Genomic DNA, 23091 nt, shown 5'->3' on the forward strand with positions numbered 1-23091 from the left:
GTGGTGTTGGAGAACACTCTTGAGAGTCCCTTGGACTGCAAGCAGATCCAACCAGTCCATTCTGAAGGAGATCAGCCCTGGGATTTCTTTGGAAGGAATGACGCTAAAGCTGAAACTCCAGTACTTTGGCCACCTCATGCAAAGAGTTGACTCATTGGAAAAGACTCTGATGCTGGGAGGGATTGGGGGCAGGAGGAGAAGGGGACGACAGAGGATGAGATGGCTGGATGGCATCGCTGACTCAAATGGACGTGAGTCTGAGTGAACTCCGGGATTTGGTGATGGCCTGGCGTGCTGCGATTCATGGGGTCGCAAAGAGTCAGACACGACTGAGCAACTGATCTGATATGATCTGACAAACCCAAGTTCTAGACATGCACACATTTTAAAGACAGATAAGCATAAACATACTCAGTTAATTCCAAGTTTGTCTCCTCCCTACTTCATGCCAAGCTGACCATCCACTAGGTTATGTTTTTTATTTTATTAATTTTTATTGGAGTATTATGGGCTTTCCTGGTGGCTCAGATGGTAAAGAATCTGTCTGCAATGTGGGATACCTGGGTTTGATCCCTGGGTTGGGAAGATCTTCTGGAGAAGGGAATGGCAACCTACTCAGTATTCTTGCCTGGAGAAATCTGTGGACAGAGGAGCCTGGTGGGCTATAGTCCATGGGGCCGCAAAGAGTTGAACACAACTGAGCGACTAACCCTTTCACACATAGCTGCTTTACAATGTTGTTAGTTTCTACTGTACAACAAAGTGAATCCACCATATGTATACATATAACCGCTCTTTTTTGGATTTTCTTCCCACTTAGGTCACCCCAGAACACTGATTATAGAGTTCCCTGTGCTATACAGTAGGTTCTTATTAGTTATCTATTTTATACATAGTATCGATAGTACATATATGTCAATCCCAATATATGTTAATCTCAATCTCCCATTCATCTCACCCCCCATTTCTTGATGTCCATACATTTGTTCTCTATGTCTGTGTCTCTGTTTCTGCTTTGCAAATAGGCTCATCTGTACAGGTTATGTTTATTTTAAATATGCACTCCTATACCTCTCAGAAGGAAATTATATTCCTGTTTTCATCCTAAAAATTCAGACTTGCCCAGTGCAGTACAAAGGCAAGAGACTGGAGGTCTAATTTCACCATTCCCATATACCTCACATTCAGCAGAACTCAATTTACATGTCACCCTTGTGCTAACAAAGTTTCAAGCAGCTTCACAAATTCTACAAAGTAAAGTTTTAAAAATAAAGAACAAGGACGATGTTTCTTTAAAGATGCAGAAGGTGAGAACAGATGTGCTACAATGTCCAGGGCCCTCCTGGACCAGGGGCCAGGGACCATCTTCTTCTTGGAGTAACTACTGCCAAATACAGGACACAGGCACAGACTAGACTCCTGAGGATATGCTTAAAAATGATTGCAGGCCCTAAAGAGCCTTTGTTCAGGCCAGTTATTTCTGTCAAAGTGGGGCTTCCTGGTAGCTCAGATGGTAAAGAATCTGACTGCAAAGCAAGAGGTTCGATCCCTGGGTTGGGACGATTCCCTAGAGTAGGAAATGGCAACCCACCCAGTATTCTTGCCTGGAGGGTTCCTTGGACAGAGGAACCTGGTGGACTACAGTCCATGGTGTCACAAAGAGTTGGACACGACTGAGCGACTCACACACTTTACCATATTAAAAATTAAAATGGAGACATTCTTGGAACAGGAAAACACAAGCAAACATACCAACAGCCATCAGGGGGATGACATCATAGCATGTCATAGAGCCTCTCAAATTGTACTGTATACTTGAGAGACAGTGGAAAGGGCAAAAAATGTCTCAGTATTATTATGAAAATAGTTTTGACCTTGCAGGTGGCCCGTAAGTGGGCACCCTAGGGGTCCCCAAACCACAGCTTGAAAACCATTGGTCGAAACTTGGCACTTTAGCAGTATCTTGAATAAGAGGATGTAATGAATAAGAGGATGTAATAGCCACTGAATTCAAAAGACAGTATCTTTCCTAGAGCATTTCTCAATATACTACTGCCTCTAAAACGTTGGTATGTTAAAATACTCCTTCCTGGTAATATGTCAAATAGAATGACTTCCACATTCAGATGTGTGGAATATTTCCACCCACTTGTACCTCAAATGCAAAACAACTAAAAATGTATTTATTGTAAAATGCCTGCTTTTTCTGATTGTAAATCATACATATAAATATTAATTGCAAGAAAGTTGAAAATAAAAAAAAATTTTTTTAAACAACAGACATTGATTTTTGCACAGTTATGGAGACTGAAAGTCTTTGATCAAAATCCAGTAGGATTGGTTCCCAGTGAGAACTTTCCTCCTAGCTTGTAGATGGTCACTTCTCACTATGTCATCCTCATCTGGCCTTTCTTCACCGTGTTCGGGGCAGGGGTTAGTGGAGAGAGCTCTGAGGTGTCTCTTCTCACAGAAAAATATTTTCTCAAATAAGAAACATGCATACCTTATACCTCTCCTCGGGAAAAACACTGCCAGAATTCTGGGCAAAATCTTCATAGTCTGTTTTGCATTTTTTTTTTTTTAATGTGGACCATTTTTTTTTTAAGTCTTTACTGAATATTGCTTCTGTTTTATGTTTTGGTGTTTTGGCATTGAGGCATGTGGGATCTTAGCTTGAACTCACACCCCTTGCCCTGGAAGGTGAAGCCTTAACCATTGGACCACCAGGGAAGTCCACCACAAAGTCTTCTTCATCATTTATGTTTTTAATATTCAGTGAAGTCTCTACCTTAAAGATAATTGCACGCCTTATTTCAAAATACTATTTTTAGTAGGAAACAATTCATATTGCTTAAGAAAATTTAGAACATATAAGCAAAAAGAAGACAATGCTCTTAGTACTTTGCTGTGTATCTGCAATCTTCTTGCTGTGGGCAGAAGTGAATCTTTAAAAAAAAATAATGATCAAACTGTATATATTGTTATGTATTAATAACTTGCCTTCTTCACAATTTATTGGGAACATCTTTTTATATCATTAAATATTCTACCATCTCTCATCATTTTTACTGTCTGGATATACCATGGTTATTATTTTTTAAAAGTTACTATGATAATATATAATGAAAATCTTAGCTAAATTTTTACACACATCTATGACAATTTGCATTGAGTTCTAGAAATGGAATTTCTGAGTTAAAAGGTACGTGTATTTTGGAGGCTTTGATACACACGAAGTCCCCTTGAGAAACACGCTCTTTCATTAACTGTGGATGAGAGAGGGCTCTCAGTTCTATCTATACCTTTGATGAGTAACTGTTATAAATCCTCCTCGATTGTATAGGTAGAAATAAAATCTCATGAATTGTATAGGTAGAAAATACCATCTCATCATTTTAATTTGTCTTACTTTGATAACTTCTGGGATTGGGTATTTTCTTGTAAATTATTTGCTGATCACATTTCTTCCTTTATTGACTTTATCTTTCTGTTCTTTGCCCATTTTCTATTAGAGGAATCACTTATCTTCCTAATGCTCAAGAGTTTTTCATAAGTTAGCTAACCGTCTGACACATGTTGTATATGTGTTGTATATGTTGCCTGGCTAGTCTCCTGTGTGTTAGGATAGTTCAGAATGTCTTCTGTGGAAAAACATCTTTAGGTTTTATATAAATACGTTTTCTTCCTCTATCATTTCTGTCACTAGATATTAATAAGGCCCTCCTTATTCCAAGATGATTGAAGCTGTATTTGTATTTTTTTCTGAGTCATTGGTTTTTGAAGGGTGTGATGTTTCTCCAAAGTCTGCCAGGAAGGGAATTTGGCCATTTGCCTTCAGAAAAACAACAGTGGAGACTCATAAAATAAAGACTGGTCACTGGGTAAAACCACCCAGTGTGTCCTAGAAAGGGGAGGAGAGAGATCTTACACGTTTACTATTCACCAATCCCTTATCCTGCGTTCAGCAGCTCTATTAACTTGCTTTTCAGGTGGAAGAAGTTTCAAATGGAGAAAGTTTGAACGTCAGATGCATGTTTATTAAACTCTGGAGTGAGACAACTCCTCATGTTGGCCAGAAGGGAGGTTTTGGACAGTCAAGACCTTTGTTTTGTTCCCTGGTGAATAGCAAGCGTGGTCATGATATGCAGTGTGTACATGATGACTGTGCTGGAGGATGAAGGACCTGATGTTGTAATGTGTCTCCTAGGTGTTTCATGGGAAGATCCAAGGGTGTGAGTCCTGCACCTCACTGCTTCCTATTAAGGAGTGGCAAAGTAAGAAAAACTCTAAATGAAGGCAGAAATGAAATTTTCAGGGTTACTTTTCTATCAACTGTAGAGATACTGATTTGTGTGTAAAGGTGAAACTGCCTCAAATTTAGCACAGTGGGATATTGTGCTGAAGACTGGAAAATATTCAGAGAAAAAATTATGTTGGGCAGAGTAAGCCAAATAGAGGCATCCACCCAACAAGAGAGATAAGAGATACCACCTTCCTCCATTTGATGCCATAGCGTGTGTCTAAGGCAGTAACAATCAGAGTTAGCCTTATCTGAACAAGGAAGAAACAGTTCTAAGAAGATTCATTTTCACTGTGGGGGTAGAGTGAGGAGCATTCTGGGCAATAACAGAAAAATCAATTATTTTTCAATCAGATGGAGTGTCCTCATAAATTCAAGGCACAGAACATCATGTGATGTGCCTTCATGAGAATGATGACCGTGAGAGAAAGAGTTTAGGATCATAATTCCAAGCTTGCTTCTAGGAAGAGAGCTCTTTGAAAAGCAGAACTTTGTTCCTGTAAGTGTGGTTCTGTTACATAGTGGCATGTCCTAAAGGCACACCACTCTGCCCGGTTTACATCCACAAAATCCCATTCGGTCCAACCTCTCATTTGGCTACGATTTTCTAAGTTACATGCCAAAATCCTCTCTTGACAGCATGACAACACATACAAAAACACAGAAATATAAATTATAGATAAAAAATATAAACACAAAACAATAATCCTTCTGGTTAGCAAAATTTATAATAGTAAAATATAATATATATTTATACATATTAACAACAGGATAACCAAGAAAGTAGAAAGGGTAAAGACGCTGGACAAATTTAAAGTGAAATCCTAATTATAAAGTTTTTGATCAACACAAAAGATTGGAAAGTCAGCTCTTGCAAAAAGCTCCAAGGAGAATATGAAAGTTGGAAACATAGTCTGCAAGTCTGCCTAAGCCCAGGGAGCATGAGAACCCTGGGGAAATGTTTACATACACAGTTTCCTTAAGTGTGAGGCTACAGCGCAAAGCCCAGAAATGTACAAGCATTAAACTCTGTTTACAAGACTGAAAAGGTGAAGAGCCGTGAGGGTATCCACCCTGTATCAACCTGACACAGCCCATGTACACCAGCCTTCGGCAATGGCCCTAAGTTCACAATGAACATTGTGGTGGCTGGGAATACCCCCTGTTTTCTGCCAGCACTAAGCTACTTACCGGTGCGCTGGCTACCTGAGGGCCAGAAATGCACCGCTTCCAGGTAGGTGCATTCCAGACCCAGGCACACAGAGAAGTTCCAGAGTGTGAGGAATGAAGGCACTACCTGGCTGCCAGTGGTTCACTATCAGATTATCCCTGTTAGATTAGTTAGACAAACTGCCAATTCTTGATGCTGTGCAGCCATTCCTGTTTTCTAGAGGGGTCTGTCTCCAACTGACCCAAAAGGGAGCTGTCAGTGCCTAACTGTGATCAGAATTGCTGTGGTGTTTCAGAGGAGCAGCCCTGGACCCTAGGATTCCCAGCTCCCCTCCCCACTCTGTCCAGACATGTCCCTAGGTAAAGTGTCGCGAAGCGAGCTGCGGTTTGGGAAGGAAGGACAGTGATTACTGTGTATGTCCAAGGAAGTGGAAAATGTACAACTCAGATGTTTCCAAGTTTCTAGGAACAGTTCTACTTAGAAAATCAGTCATACCCTCAAAAATATTTCCAGTGTTCTAACTTATATATCCTAACTGATGAGGTGACTGTCTAGTTTTATTTGTGCCAAGGTCTGTTTCCTCCCCAGGGGGTGACCTATTTTTTTGTCTTATGCCAAGAAAATTATAAGAAAAATGCTGACCGATGAAGGTTACACATCATGCTTAATCACCACTTTGACTTGCAATAACATAAAATAAAACATTCACTGGGTCATTCAGGCAAGAACATAACCTCCCAAGCAGCCGACAAACCCACCGAGACTTCTGAAATTTCTGAGTCTGGTTCCCAGCTGTGTGTCAAGAGCCAAACCATGACATCGGGTCTTGCGTCGCCCCGGAGAAACTCAGGGCAGGGCTGTCACAGCAGACTGTGCTTGCCAATCTGAGATTTCCCAAGAGTTGTCTTAGCTTTTCACTACATCAAACTGTCAATGATAGAAGCCAAGGTCTGCAATGACCACCATGATGAATCTCCTTCCCTCCCCCACTTCCAATCTTGACCTTGGGGAAGAATACCTGCCCATCTTCCAGGATTCCAAAGCCCACTCCTCAAAGACTGTCAGGGGGCATTATGTGAAATAAGTCAGAGAAAGACAAATATTGTATGATTTCACTTGTATGTGGAATCTAAAAAAATACAACAAAAACAAATATAACAAAAAAGAAAGGGACTCATAAATATAGAGAACTAATAAATTAGTGGCTACCAGTAGGGAGAAGGAAGGGGGAGGGGCCATACAGGGGTAGGGGAGTAAGAGATATGAACTATTAGGTATAAAATAAGCTACAAGGATAGATTACACAATGCGGGGAATATAGCCAGTATTTTATAATAACTATAAATGGAGCATAACCTTTAAAAGTTGTGAATCACTATATTGTACACCTGTCACTCGTATAATATTGTCCAGCAACTACTGTTGCTGTTGCTCAGTCATGTCCAACTCTGTGACCCCACAAACTGCAGTGCTCCAGGCTTTCCTGTCCTTCACTATCTGAGTTTTCTCACTCAATGGAGTCAGTGATGCCATCCAACTATCCCAGCAACTATACTTCAATTAAAAAAACATATGCATTAAAAAAAAGGTTAAAGCATTGAACCCAAAGTGGGGAAAGGTCAGCAAAGTTTTCTTTCTCTTTGGCTTGGCTCAGTCAAATGAAAATCTCTCAAAAAAAAAAAAAAATGCATTGGGACTTCCCTGATGGTCCAGTGGTTAAGACTGCGCTTCTAGGGAAGGGGTCAGGGAACTAAAATTCCACATGCTTCACAACGTGGCCAAAAAAAATCCCAAAACAATGGCTTACTTTTTTCTGGTCTCTTCTGATGGGGTAAAGCAACCATGCCCATAAAAAGGCCAAACAATGGCCATGAGAAAAACTGCCCCTGGAAAAGGGATCTTAGCAAAAGAACCTCAACAAGTTACATGGGCTTTCTAAAGTTTAGGAGTCCCATAGTAGGTTTTTAAGACCAAATCACCTAAAAGCGCTGTCCAACCCATCACAACCCATGGTTACCTCTTGTTGCAGTCTCTGGAACTGTCTCTCCCCTGTTTTAAATCCTTCAGGGGCTCTCAGAATGCAATCCGTCCCTCCTTCTCTGGGCTCCTGTCTGCCATCTTCCACCAGGGCAGGTGTTCTCAAGCAGGCCTTTTTTGTTCCCTAAAGGGACACTGGCCAGTGTGTCGGGACATTTTTCATTGTCACACTGAAGTGGAGGAAGATCTAACACCTCCAACACAGAAGACAGCCTCACCCGACAAAGGACTTCCTGATCCAAACATCAGTAGTGTCACGGTTGAGAAATCCTACTCCAGCCATACAAACTCTGTTGTTCTCTAAGCATGGCAGACTTTCTCATAAGCTTCTGCACCTCTACACAGGCAGTCTCCTTTACCTGGAATGCCCTGCCATACTTCTGTGCCCAAGAAATGACCGTGTAGCATACAGAATCCAACTCGAGACGTCACCATCTATACGCTCCTTTCCAGATTCCTCAAAGAGAGATGTTTCTTCTGTGCTTCTCCAGCTTCTGGTACCCACCTCACACCGGTCACAGGGCCCCTAAATTGTCTGTCACCTGCTAAAGGCAGGACCTCAGCCCCATTCATCATTTTTCCCCCAAGTGCCCATCTGGAAATCAATCACTGCATGCTGAGTAATCAATCAAGGAATAAATGCAAATGTTGCCAGGCCATGCCAAGTCACTTCAGTCATGTCTGACTCTGTGCGACCCCATGGACTGTAGCCTGCCAGGCTCCTCTGTCCATAGGATTCTCCAGGCAAGAATACTGGAGTGGGATACCATGCCCTCCTCCCGGGGGTCTTCCGAACCCAGGGATCGAACTCATGTCTCTTAAGTCTCCTGCACTGGCAGGTGGGTTCTTTACCACTGGCGCCACCTGCACCTAAGGCTTGCTGGCAACAATATCTGAGGGACAACAGTGTCCCCAACACCAAAAACAACAACAGCAAAAAACTAATCAAATGCTTATAGTGTAGACAGGGGCTGTATTAAACACTGGGACACATATCAACTCATTTCATCCTTAAAACAACCCTGCGAGTTACATACCATTATCACCAGCATTTTACAGATGGGGAAATTGAGGCACAGAGCCATTAAGCCACTTTCCCAAGGTCCTCAAAGCTAGCTGATATTTAAACCCAGACAGCTTGGCCCTAGAGCCTCAGTCTTCCAATATCCATGCCAAGACAATTATACTAACAACTGACAGTCCAGCTGCTCAGAGGCCTCCGAGAAACACAGTTGACACCTCTAGAACAGTACACCAGCAGCAGCCTGTGACCCTGCCTGTCAACGCTGCTTGCCAACCTCCATAATACTTCTGGCAGGAGACACAACCTCCTCACATCACAGAACGACATGACATACCCAGGGAAATCCATGGTAGCATAAAGAAGACACAAAGGATCAGTCCCCAAAGTGCCTCTTACCTTGTTCATGCTGTAGGGACTGCAGCAAGGAATCAGACATGTCACAATGCGAGGCAGCTCTTAAAGATTCTCCTTGCTCCTGTTGACCTCACTTCCTGAAGCAGACAGCTGCACTGCAATCACAAAGAAAAGATCTTTCAGAGCAGTCCTGTGTCCAGGGGAACTTTTTGCCATGATGGCAAGGCTCCACGCCTCTTCCATTCAATATGGTACCCACTAGCCATACGTTGCTACTGAGTACTTGTTGCTACTGAGTACTTGAATTATGGCCAGTGCAACTGAGGGCTGAATTTTAAATTCTGTGTAATTTTAATTAAAGCTCAATGTAAATAACCATGTGTGGTCAGTGATTACCATAATGGACGGTGCAGGTCTAGAGAGTCTACTCAAAGAGTCTTGAGGCTGCAGACACTGGGCACACCAATGTCCAAGGAAAAGTTGGATATCACATGCTCTAAGTTACTGTGGATGCACAGGGAGAAGAACACTCCTTCATTCAATGACTATTTTTTGAGTACGTACTATGCACTGAGTACTGAGGATACAGTGACCAGTAAACCAGAGAGGTCAGTTATATAAGGGCTTCTAGTACAGCCTCTAGTCTCCTTGGGAAGGGAAAGGCTCTAGTATATGAGCAGCAAATGTGCCAAATCTCAATACCATGCAGTCCACAAGGAATAAAAGAACAGACTAGTTGAGACTTCCCTGGTGGCCCAGTGGTTAACATTCTGCACTTTCACTGAAGGGGGCATGGGTTCGATCCCTGGTCAAAGAACTAAGATCTCACATGCTGCATGATGTGGTAAAAAAGAAAAAACAAACAACAGACTAACCAATCAAGAAACAGACCAGCATTTGCTGGAGCCTGACTGTACCACTGTCAGGACTTAATAGCTAGAGCCTTCCATGGAGCTTTTTGAGAGGCAGTGTACCAGAAGGAGTTCTACTTTCCATGGGCCAAATGAAGCAGATGACCCAACATCCCCTCAAATGGGAAATAGGGTCCATGTTTTTATCCACATTGTTGGTTCTTTAGGTAGGTTTTTCGATTCATTTGAATTACATTTTAGAACACAATGGTCCTTGTTCAGTTCCAGGATTCTTAATTTGTCAAATATTAAGGAAAAATAAAGAAAGAAAATACATTCAACCACTTAATTGGATCGGTAGCCTTTTCCTTTGAAAGATGTTTCTGGGAGGATTTGAAAGGAGAACAAAACATCGTAAGGTGCCTTATAATCACCTTATTTCTGTATGTTTTCAGGTTGCAGCTAGGAAGGATTTATGTATCTGAATCTTTCCATAAAGCCTGGAATTCGAGGTTCAAGCAGAACTGCAGTGTCTTAAAAATATATTATTTTTAATTATAACAACAGTGTACAAAATATTCAAGAGGAAAAGGGAGATGTACGCAGAATCCCACTGGCCCAGCATCACCTTTAGTTTTTAGCAGACAGCCTTCGTCTATTGGAGAACAACATCAGGCATGTCTGCTGACTGAGTCGAAGGCACTTAAGTCCAAGGCTGTATTCTCCATTTTAACATCTTTCACTAAGGAAGTGATTTTGCAATATATGTTTTCAAAAGATAAACCCTTACTCCACGCAGATTATCATTTTGCAAACACAATGTTATTATAAATCAGAAGACAGGGAGAGGAGACTGCCGATCACTCCTTGGCTATTTGAGACACATAAATTCCAAAGAAAATATTACATTCAGTCATAGCAATAACATATTTTAACAATGATGTACAACATGGAGAGACCCTGGAATTCTGCCTCTGTAGCCTAAATACATCCAAAAACACCCTCATCTGTACATGAGACCTGGGTAATCACTGCTTCAAAGCCAAGAAAATTCAATATCTAATTCTAACCAAGCTTAAAAGTGACTGAAAGAAAATTCTGCATGTAATTTATACTCTCTGAATTTCTAGAAGCAGATGTTAATGAATTTCAGGGTTTTAAAGGAGAAATCTAGACATGTTATTTCCTTTTTGACATATGTACTTGATCCATTTAAAAACTATGGCCCAACAATTAACTGGGAAGTTTGTTCAAAAACCTGGCAGAGATGACTGATGTCACAATTCCATTCAAAGGGACACACTGGTATCAACACAGGAAAGGTGGGCACAAGAAGATAATAACAAACAGACAAGGATTCTTGAGCATAATTTCCCCAAGGAAACCCCACCCAGTTCCAATCATCCCCCTATCCCCATGCCCTGAGAACTTGCTTACATAGCTTGCAGTAAACTAATTTTGGATCCTCTCCTGTCCGCCACGCCTGCCAAGTGTTCTTGTATCATTTTCATGTATGTCGGTTCTACAACAAAGTCAGAATAAAAACTCTCCAAGGGAAATATTAATCACCTAGAAAATTCTTAATAAATATCATGAACAGATTTTTTTTTTCTTTGCTCTCACTCATCGGGCCGAGAGTGATGTCATGACTCTTAATGGAAGGCCTTAAAAACAATGTTGAAAATCGTTGCAAATGGCTTTCAGGATTTTCTTAGAAGAAGAAAATCTTTCCAGGTCCAGGATCACAAATCTTTTTTTAGATTTGTGATCTAAAGAATGTGATACTGTTAAGAATACCTTACACAGTGCTCAAAACTGTACAATGCATTTTTATATTCTTTAGTACTGGGATCAATTTGAGTGGTAGTTTTCCTAATTAGGAAATTGGATGCAGAGAGGAAAAAGAATTCTTCTTAGTAATGCTGTAGTAGGCAGTAGACCCTGTGCTGGAAGTGACTTCAAGACACTATAGAATTAAAATAAGTTCAAAGGCCACAAATAAAAGAACCTCCCGAAATAAAACATACACACACACTGAAAGATCACAATTAACACAAATAACCTCAGCCAACAAATGACAGAATTAGAAATTGGATCAGTCTGCTTCTGGACAGCATCAGAAAAGACTAGCCTTATTCTATCAAGTTATTTCAATCTCCTTTGAAATACAGAGAACCTGGTTGTTTTATAGCCAACTCAATTTATGAAGAAGCTTAGAAAAATCCACAGCTTAAAAAAATAAGACTGACTCAAGTATAAAGCATTCAGGGAAAAGATATCAGAGTTACCCTAGTAGAATTAAGGGAGTGTTTCTTTTTTAATTCTATTTTTCAGTGTTTCTTTTTAATTGTTCAAGAAGCTGAGGCCTTTCAAGGGCAGCAGAAGAAATGCCATCCCAACATGTGACTTCCACTCAGTCACTCCTAACAGGATTGGTTCAACCAGCAAAACAAAGCCCATTGTCAACCTTAGGCGTTTAAAAGCTTAGTTGAACTGTAATTCATCTTTCTAGGCGGGTTAAGAAGTGTGGGTGAGCAGGAAGGTAGAGACAGGGCACATGTGAGAAGACGAGAGCAAAGAGAATGAAAAGTAAAGGTGAAGGCTACGAAAAAGGAGAAAAGCAAAGGGCAAGTAAGCAAAAGAGCCTTGGGGACAGGTTCAGTGATATGGCCGACCCCCTCACCAGCCAGTCCTGAGGCTCCTGGGGACAGCGCCACATCCTAGGGCTTCTCCGGGATGATACACTCTCAGGGCTCGGGTGTCAGCAAGTGGGAGTCGGAGTAAAGTGAAGACCGGGCCTACCTGTTTCACCACTATTTATTTACCATCAATCTCCACCTACCACAGAGAAGAGTATGTTAAACTGGATCACTGATAATGGTGTAGAGAGGCATAGTGAGAGTAGAAGCAAACTTTATTCTCTTCTCCTTACTCTAAAGAGAAGCTTAAACATGTCAAATGGCTCTGTGTGTGTGTGTTGCACCATTTCTTAGCCCTTGAAAATGCAACAAATACTTATTACCAATAATCAATGATTCTGGTGGCTCAGACAGTAAAGAATTTGCCTGCAAGGCGGGAGATCCAGGCTTGGTCCCTGGGTCAGGAAGATCCCTTGGAGAAGGGAAAGGTTACCCATTCCAGTATTCTTGCCTGGAAAATTCCATAGACAGAGGAGCCTGGTAGACTACAGTCCGTGGGGTCGCGGAGTTGGACACAACTGAGTGACTTAACACCTTCAGTGGCATTAAATACCAATAAAAAATCAATGGAATATGATGAGCTGGGTTTTTCTTCCCACTCCAACTCCTCAATTTCTACCAAGATGCTCATTTTAGAAGGCTTTTCTGATATAACTCAAAGCTGGGGAGTTTTGGCACTCCCTACAGGAAACATGCCAAGAGGAGCCAGTGGTTCATGCCTCACGTTGTCCAAGTTCCCACTGACTTTTACATACAACACAGCCTGAGGTCAGCCTGTGAATCAAGGCCCCCAGTCCCTCCCCTTCCACTGCTGAATCCAGTAGCCTGAGCAAAGGGCCAAAGCATGAGGACCCAAGAGCTTGTGGAAAAGGAATAAGGGAATAAAAAGATGAATGGGCGCTTGGAGAGAAAGGGAGAGCAAGCAAGGTGGTGAGAGTCTAGAAGAAATTCTCTAAATCTAGGACTTAGGAGCGTCAGAAATGACGTTAACAGATGAGAGAAATATCCCTAATATCCTCCACCTTAGGGGAGTAAATTTCATGCGTTGGGGTAATTAACACACCTGAAGCAAAGTCTGGACAACCTTCAAGTGGAATCCTTGTGCAAGACTGGAAAATGTAAAACTATTTTATTGCAGACACTCCAATCACTCCCTTCCACAATAAGGGGTTTTGGTGCTGGGATTAAAAGATGCAAAGGTGAAACAGTAAACAGACCCGTCCTCTACCCTAAACACACATACACTCTCCAAGTGGCTGTCTCCGTCCATTCTTCCTGAAAAGACAGCAACGTTTCCTGAGAAATATCTTGAAGGTCTTTCTCCAGCCTCATGGTTACATCAGACACGTGGCTCTGACTTTGCAAGACTTCTGTGTTTTTGCCATCCCTAGCTTTAGGCAGCAAACATGCCATAATCTGATTCTGCCCCAAGAGAGAGGACTATGTTGGCCACCCTGCCTTGATCCCCTGTGCCCTGCCTCCATGGCATGCCACAGGAAACACACCACCCAAGTCATCTGGCCACCAAGCATCATCAGGAGCCTTCTTATCCAAGGGTAGGCTAGGCAATTTGAAAATTAATATTCTGAAATACTAACTAGCATATGAGTTATATAGTTCAACAGGAAATTGATAAGGAAGAAATGAAAGGAATATAAAGGAAAGAGACACTCCTGGTAACACAAAAAAAACTTCCCCGAGAGCTAGATGAGGAGTAGCAAGCAGCATGCCAGTGAACAGTGCCAAGGGGTAGAGTGTCTGCTGCTTTCAGATGAATACTTCTGGCACATATGCTAGGGGTTCCCTGTAGTCTAATCCTAAATCAGGATATCCAAGTTCAGGGCTAACACTCTATAAAAGATCAATTTAAGTAATTTAGGAATATCTTAATTAAAGGCACAATACAGAAAAGCTCCCAAGAGGGTGTCTGGATCAGCCTACTTCTAGTCTGGGTGGGGCTATTTAATCCAGAGGACACAAATTCAGATGCCTAAGGGATAGACTCTTGAGACTCCCTTGGACAGCAAGGAGATCAAACCAGTCAATACTAATGGAAATCAACCATAAATATTCATTGGAAGGACTGATGCTGAAAGTCCAATACTTTGGCCACTTGATGAGAAGAACCCACTCAGTGGAAAAGACCCTGATGCTCAGAAAGAGGAGGGCAGGAGGAGAAGGGGGTTACAGAGGATGAAACAGTTGGATGGCATCATTGATTCAATGGCCATGAGTCTGAGCCAACTCTGGGAGATGGTGAAGGACAGGGAAGCCTGGCGTGCTGCAGTCCATGGGGTCACAAAGAGTCGGACACAACGGAACGACTGAACAACAATAAAGGGGTCAAGAAAGAATGAGATGAGGGCACAGTCAGGCCAAAGGAGAAGACAATGAGGAGCAGGTGGCCTGGACAATCTGCCAAGTGTCGCTCCAGGAAGGCAGGAAAAAGGTACATTAGGCACATGGCACCAGAACTTCTGATATTCAAGAAAGACAAAAACAGTGAGAGATTACATGAAATTACATGCCTTTTCAATGTTGGCAGTTTATATTAATACTTTGGAAATACCGAACGGGTTGGATTTGGTGGGTCAGGTTGTGTCTATTATCGTAGACCTTTCATGTTGGTTGGGGGATTCTTTGTTCCTTTAAATCTCCAAGGCTGATGGCCCCAGCCTGTCTCCTGATCCCCCAGGGTTGCACCGCTGAGGCTTCCCTGGGCACAGGGAGCCCAGTGGGAAGAGTGGGCAAGGAAGGGCTCAGGAACCATGTCAGTCTGCATATCAACTCTGCCTCTTGGCACTAACCTTCTCTGTGTCTCTCTATTCCTTCACCCGTAAAATTTGAGGAAATTCTTTATACCTCCTAAAACTGTTCTGACAATTAAATGGAGTAACATGAAGAAAGCACAGGATGCATGATGTTAAATAAGATGAGGCTCTTCACCTCTTCCTGTTTCCCACCACCATGCAGCATCATCTCATTATGCTTGCAATTGTACGGAGGTGTTTACCTCTCAATTACCCTACTGGATTACAAGTATTTCAAGGGAAGAGATTTTGTCTGTTTTATGCCCAAATAACCAGCATCTATCCCACCGCCCTATATACAGTAGGCACTCAATATATGCAAATTTTAATTATAATGATGTTATAGACTGAAAGTTTGTGTGTCCACCCCCCTCCCCTCAAATGCATAGGTTGCCTAATCCCCGATATTTGGGTGGAGTCCCCATTGTGGGATTAGTGCCATTATAAGAAGAGATGCCAGAGAGCTCAAATGGGTGCATGCCTTCTTTTTCCCCCTCTCCTCACCACCTGAGGACACAGCAGGAAGTCAACTGTCTGTCAGAGAGCCCTCGCTAGGAATCAAATGGGCTGGCACCTTGATCTTGGGACTCAGCAGCCTCCAAAACTTGAGACATAAACTGCTGCTTAGCCTCTCAGGCTATGGTATTCTGTTATAGCAGGCTAAACTGTTGTTGGCAAGCATTTAGGAAGATCTTCCTTAAATCTAGCTCCAACAGAGCCTTCTTCCTCTCAATTTATGTTCTTTTGATCCTTTAATGTCAAAATCTATATCTACTCCTGACTTGGCTAGAATATAGTGAGGCTAAATGAAAAAACACCTTCAAATTTAAGAATGAAATCCTGAAGAGTTTTCTCTTGAGAAGTACGTTTAGGTCAACAGGGTACTATCTGGGTACTCTTTGTATGCCTCAGAAGAAAAAAATGAAATGTAAGAGATTTCATCATAATAACTAGAGTCATGCCTTAATTTTAGCATCCTCAACTCATGTTCGCCAACAGTGCATATCACTGCCTGCTGTGGACTTGGTGGCTGGCCAGAGTTTGAGGCAATCCCCAGTCCACTTGTCCAGTTCAGATTGAGAAGGCTGACCTGTATTCATCTAGGACAAAAGTTTACTAACCATGACTGACTGATTCAGGTTTCTTTGATTTTGTTCTGAAAGAATCCTAGCGACCTTCCAACAATCTCAGCTTCCCTCTCCTTTGGGGCGTTTGCTGAACAATTCATACAAACACATTTCCTGTGATTTGGTGAGAAGGGAAAATAACTCAACAGAAAGCCTAGTCGGTGGATGACTTCAGAATGACCCACTGAAAAGGAAGCAAAGACAAGGAAATCACTCTGAAAGTATCTCTTTCCAGAAGCTCAAGGGGAGCAGATATCTTTCCAACAAAAGGTTTTCAACTGAGGAATTGAAATATTCTCAACAATACCTTGAGGATAAGGCATAGTGAGAAACGACCGTCTTATTGGGGGCAAGTGTTTACAAGTGAAACTCATCTGTTTAGCCAGCCAAACTGAGTGTGATGCCTTGTTCGTCTTGGAAGAACCTTTCATTAATCTTCAGAAGAAAGCTCAATTTGGCATGACCGGCACCTGTTGAAAGCAATCTCAAGGATTCACTGTTGATTTCTGCTTTCCTGACACTCAAATTCTGTCCTCTGAACACCAGCTTCTCCACAGTGTGGCTTGTTCTTCATGAGGGCACCCTGTGTCCTAATGTTTGCTTCTCCCAGGGTGCTGGGGCATTCAATGCTCTTGAATGAGTTCAGTGTCATCAGAATGAATGACGTTCTCATACCTCGCAGATAGTGCACCTGGGGACCCCCAGAGTCATTCAAACATCAGAACACTGGGTGCCCATCTCCCCACCCCTGTGCCCCCAACTCTCACCTGGAGAGCCCCACACAGACTCTGGGGGCAATGGCATCTTGCTGCTTTGGGTCAGCAATTCCTGTGTGAGTGTAAACACCCACTGCAGCTCCTAGAACCTATGGCCCAGTCGGTGATATTAATGTTTTCCCATCTGGGAACTTCCCTTTCCTGCCTTCGAACTTGTGCTCGTGCTTAATCACTCAGTCGTGTCCAGTTCTTTGCAACCCTGTGGACTGTAGCCCGCCAGGCTCCTCTGTCCATTGAATTCTTCAGGCAGGAATACTCGAGTGGGTTGCCATTTCCCTCTCCAGGGGATCTTTCTGACTCAGGGATCAAACCTGGATCTTCTGCACTGCAGGTGGATTTGAGCTCACGAGGCACTTACTATTTCCAATTTCCAACATACCTAAGGATTTAGGGGTAGGTAGAGTGGGGCTGGGTGTTAGAAGGGGGCCAGGCTGCATGACCTCAGGATTCTACTCTGCCAGAAATGCCTATCTGGGTTTCCCTAACCTCAGTTCTGTCATATCCAGTGGCTATTTGGCTGTACTTCAGGACAGAGCCAGAAATACGTTCTTTGTAGCTGATGCTGTATTGTTATGACTCACAGCCTGACTTTTCCTCATAGCAGAGCCATGCTGGGCGAGGAAGAGCTTAAGGATTAGGTCAAACATTGAGAACTGTGCTCCCAGTCAGCATCAGCAGCACAGGAAACTACCCCGAGAGAGCAGTCACCTCCCAGTGCTCTTTACACCCGGCTAAGTCTGTCCTGGGTCTGAGGAAAGGAATGTGCCTGGTGTTAACTTTCCAACGATCCAGAACTGGGTGACCGCACGCTGACGTTTTGGTAGCATGAGAGGCAAACAGGACTAGGAAGGAGACCAGGACGCAACCAGCTCCCCACATCACAACTGTGGTCTGGAGAGGGGCCGAGTTCTCCCACAGCAGCCAAGAGAACAGCCACAGAAAACGGCTCCAGCCGCCGACCTGGAGGCCTCGTCCCGGGGGATCCTCTGATCTCATTACAGCAGTCGACACTAGTCCTCACAAAACAAACAGAGGAAATTTATGCCTGCCTTCGCCTGGGGAGAGCTCCGCATTCCTCACTTAACGAGAGTTCCAGCTTCAGAGACCACAGCCACGGGCTGGGGAGGATGTCTGCTTTGCTCCAAAGAAAGAACTGAGGTCCTGCCTCTTCCCCTCATTCTGGGGCTGGACAGGAAGGAGGTGAGCCTGGAGAGAGCCCCTGAACTGATGAAGTTCCCTTTCTTCTTCTGTCAACCCCACCCTGCCAGGCACAGTCAGTGGAGCCACTGGCTCTTGAATGGCCCTGGGAAAGCGCAGCCTTGAAGGGTTCCACCTGCTAAGGCCAGAAGCCCAAGAGAGAGGCTGTCTCGTGGAACAAAACTCGACATCGTTTGGTGGGAAAATTTTTTCCCTAAAATACCCTTGCCCGAGCTTTGGAAAACTTTATCTAATCTGGGGTTTCCACTTTTAGAATAAATGGAAAGAGGAAAAAATTATTTTACACCCTTTAATTTCATCTCAGACGTAACTGAATGCTTGGTTCAGGAGGAAGAGGGTAAACAAATTAAGGACAGACTGGTGGTTTTGAACTGCAAGTGCATGGAGACATTTTTGGTTGTCACGATTGGGGGAGGGTGCTACTGTCATCTAGCAGGTAGAGACTAAGGATGCTGGTAAATATCCTACCAGGCACAAAACACCCCCCATAATAAGACTTGTCGGCTCTAAAATGTCAAGAGTGGGATAACCAACAAGGATCTACTGTATAGCACAGGGAATTCTGCTCAATGTTATCTGGCAGCCTGGATGGGAGGGAGGTTTTGGGGGAAAATGGATATATGTATATGGATGGTTGAGTCCCTTCACTGTTCACATGAAACTATCACAACACTGTTGATACCCCAATACAAAATTAAAAGTTCAAAAGGGAAAAAAACATGTCAACAGGGATGGAATTGAGAAATTCTGATACAGAGGCAACACTAGAGGATGTGGGTAGGTTTAAAAGAGTGCCAATTCTTAATCACATTCCAATAATGTTGAGAGCATGCAGTCAAAATGTGCACAAGTAACTGTGAAGAAGGCTGAGCACCGAAGAATTGATGCTTTTGAACTGTGGTGTTGGAGAAGACTCTTGAGAGTCCCTTGGACTGCAAGGAGATCCAACCAGTCCATTCTAAAGGAGATCAGCCCTGGGTATTCTTCAGAAGGACTGATGCTGAAGCTGCAACTCCAGTACTTTGGCCACCTCATGTGAAGAGTTGACTCATTGGAAAAGACTCTGATGCTGGGAGGGATTGGGGGCAGGGGAAGAAGGGGACGACAGAGGATGAGATGGCTGGATGGCATCACCGACTCAATGGACATGGGTTTGGGTGAACTCCGGGAGTTGGTGATGGACAGGGAGGCCTGGTGTGCTGCGATTCATGGGGTCACAAAGAGTCGGACACGACTGAGCGACTGAACTGAACTGAACCACCACAAAAATTCACCAGTTCTTTCTTCAAGTAAAATAAATGAAAACTACCTTGTAACTATGCAGAGTCAGATCATTAAGAGCTGAATGGAAAAGAGTGGGGCAGCTTGAATTTGAGACGACATGATCAGCGTCAACATGAGTGCTGTGTTTATTTCAGGTGAAGGTGTGATCTCTGTGCTTACCATCATGATTCAGTGGTGAGCCCCAACAGAAGGGTTAGGGTAAGGGATTGCTGAGCTCGCCTCCATGATTACTGAAACCATACATGTAACCTGAGTAGATGTAGGGCTTGGGGAAAAAAATGGCAAAATACTTCAACTTTCACAATACCAGCAAAAATATGAGGAACCGTGGTAATGTTGACCTACATTCTAGGAAGGTTAAAAAAATAGCTGCATGGTAGGACACTAAATAAATGCAGAATTGCAGAAAGGTATCATAATGAAAATAATCGTTGTGCTTATTTTTAAATTCTCCCATTTCTAATTTTCTGTACCTGTTTCAAAACACCCCCTTTCCTCTACATTGCGTACTTTCATTGCATCTGACTTAAGAATGTACGTTTCCATAACCCAGTCATCATTCTCTCACGAACTCTTTCATTCCCACGAAAGAAGGAAAAATCCCTTTTTAAACACAGCACATGCATGTAAGCAAATCAGAAGGAGCAAAAAAAATTCATGAATGAGCAGGAGACAGTTTCTTAATGGAATGTTTTAAGGGCCTGTGGTATAAACAGTAAACAAAACTGATTCACTAAATGTTAATACTGTTGACCATGATGTAAGAGTTGGGCTTTCTTTTTTTTTTCATGTTCCTGAGGCAAGAGGGCAATGAATACCTTGGTAGGGAAAAAGTGATATCTTCCTTGGCATTTCAAAACTATTGCTCAATGCCTCTTGAGCAAGGGAAGCCACCGTAATGACTTTATTTTACCTACCGCAATTATGGGGCACCTCGGAGTAGTTCTCCACCATAACCCACTTTCCTCGCTCCACTCCAGCCCTGCTAAATCATCTCTGGAAACCATTAACCGAGACTCCCATTCCAATTTTCCTTTCCTCCCTCCCCTGCTGCCTCAGTCATGCTGGAACCAGGACAAAGCCAACTTGTATTACATCACAGAGCAAACTCCTTTTTCTGTAAACCATCTCCTTGGTAGTTTACCGCTACTGGAACCCAAGGCTGTCAACAGTGTGGTCTTTGTTTGGTGGGTGTTGCTTGAAAAATTAAGCCAGAAAAAAAACAGAAGTTTCCCCTACACCTCTTTCCTCGTGTAAATACAGGCCAGTGGTTGGAGGCGCCTCTGCAGCCTGGCTCCACCCGCAGTGTAAACGAGACATTACCTTATACACAAATGAATCTACGCATTCCTCATCTAGCTGCCTCCCCGCACATTCCTCTGCTCCCTGCTCACACCCCGGCCTTCCCCTCCTCTTTCCTCTACCCCCGCCCTTTTTTTTTTTTTTTTCAATTTCCATTGCCTCACTGTGTTTTTGTGTAAATGATCTCACATGACTCAACAAATCCATCTGCCTGAAGCAGGCCAAGTCTGGAGCCCTCCCAGGAGGGAGGAGAAGAATTGCTTTGTGGAAAGGACCTGGAGCGCTGCCCTTTCTCTGGCTCGAATTACCCGCCTGTCAGGCCTGACGGATTTGGCTAAAAATAAAAGGAAGCGGGCCGTGAAAAGCAGATGAATGGGCTCAGCAGTTCCTTAGATAACACGGGCCTGCTGTGGCCCAAAGCGCCCCAAACAGAAACTTCAAATGTGGGGCTTGCGAAGGCCAGGGATGGGGTGTCCAGGTCAAAGTAGGGGGACAGGAATGGGGTTAGATTTTTGCCCGAGGACTTGTGCGTGTGTGTGAGAAAGAGACAGAGAGAGAGATATACTCATACAAAAAGGTCCTCAGAAAAACAGTAGAGTTTGGTGGTGTGAAGGCTTGGCTGATTAAAAAAAAAAAAAGGGAAAGAAAAGAAAAAAAATATTGTTTCCACTACAAAATTACCCTTCTTCCCACCTCCCAACACCAGACATTTTAAGCCTCCCTATGATGTCACTTCTATATCCTGAGCCAGCACAGAGCTCAAAGTCTTTCTTGTGAGTGGATGCCCAGCGCCCGCCCGCAGTGGGTATTAAGCACTTAGGTTGGCAATGTAATGACACACTGTAACAATCTGTAATATGAAGCAGTCAGCAAAGCCCTGGCGCGAGGAGCTGCTTCTCCCGACCATTAACCATATGTTTGGCTCCCCAGCTAGCGGAGCAGAGCACGGTTCCAGCTCACCATCTGGTTTCTATCCACACAAGCAACTGCAAAGCACAGACCATCTCCCTCTGGAGCTGTGTTTCTTTTTCTCTCTTTTCCGTTCTGCCCTTCCCCTTTCCGCCTCCCAGCTCCTTCGGTTCCCTCGGCTAAAGAATTCTCTGCCATTCATCACGTGCAAAGAAAACTTTACCTGGCGGCAGCGGCCGAGCCATTAAGAATGCACAGCTGTATTGAAAACACGCCAGAGGACCGGTTCCCGTCCTCGTCCGCCCCACGCGGTCCCTACCCTTCCTCACTCCTATTGAGTGCTGACACTTGATCCAGGATGTTAAAAATAGGTACATTCTTGACAGATCCAGGGATGGCTGTGGTGCCCTTCACACTCACTCCATATTCTGAGCTTTTAAACACCACACACACACACCTCGCCCCCCGCCCCGCCACGAGTTTGCTTCTGCATTCAATTCGCATGACATCAGTCTCACCAAGATGACACACCAGCTACAAATAACCAAGTCAAGGAAAGGACTCTGTTTCTTTCTCTGTCCTCAAGGATTCAATCCCAAGTGTGTATTTTTCTTTCTTTCTTCTTTCCCTACAGAGCCTAAACTGAAAGAGATCCCACCTCAGAAGAATAAGAGCCCACAGCCTTTTTCAACAAACTGATAATTTGCAAAACTTATGCTTATTGACATTGGCATTTTCATTGAACACAATCATACAGGGGACAGACTATCGGAATTCAGGCACTTTTCTTGCAACGTCTCCCAGGTATTTATCTCAGATTTTCTCCTTTACATGATTTCAGGAAGTTTATAACTGTTTTTCTTTTTTTTTAAATTTAAGAAGAGACAGTGGTAAGCAGAAATTAGATAATTTCGCCCCCGTCCCCACTAGAATTATATGTGTAATACCAGCCCATTTTACTGAATTAGGAACTGAAAGTTAATTCTTTCCCACACGTTAAAAAAATTAAAAGCCTGGTTTCTCACATACCAAGAAGAAAAGGAAGAGTATCATTAAAAAGTGATTAAGCAGAATGTCAGATTTTATCAACGTGGCAGCACTATGGAGGTTCAGGCAGGGGAACACTGTTTATTCAGGCTAACAAGGGTGTCAGGAGGCCACTACCTGAGCAGACATCTTACACCCACTGGCCTTGTCAATCCTCGTTTCGTGATTTGAAATAGGCCTTT

General features: G+C 43.3%; 1 protein-coding gene across 3 annotated transcripts in view; it reads right to left on the reverse strand.

The window, feature by feature from the left end:
• Window positions 1–22343, reverse strand: part of BACH2 (BTB and CNC homology 1, basic leucine zipper transcription factor 2) — a 307416-nt gene extending 285073 nt beyond the window's left edge. For 2 of the 3 annotated variants that reach the window (XM_010834717.1, XM_010834719.1), the window contains exons 1-2: window positions 22086–22342; window positions 8929–9041 (exon numbers count right to left, since the gene is read on the reverse strand). In XM_010834717.1, the coding sequence (XP_010833019.1) occupies window positions 8929–8937 (9 nt within the window). In that variant the 5' untranslated portion in view covers window positions 8938–9041; window positions 22086–22342. Of the gene's footprint in view, window positions 1–8928; window positions 9042–22085 lie in introns of all 3 variants that reach the window. The other variant, XM_010834718.1, reaches the window with a different exon arrangement.
• Between the last annotated feature and the right edge of the window lie 748 nt (window positions 22344–23091).

The sequence above is a fragment of the Bison bison genome, unplaced genomic scaffold (assembly GCF_000754665.1).
Source record: "Bison bison bison isolate TAMUID 2011002044 unplaced genomic scaffold, Bison_UMD1.0 scf7180017864035, whole genome shotgun sequence".
Classification (NCBI taxonomy): domain Eukaryota; kingdom Metazoa; phylum Chordata; class Mammalia; order Artiodactyla; family Bovidae; genus Bison; species Bison bison.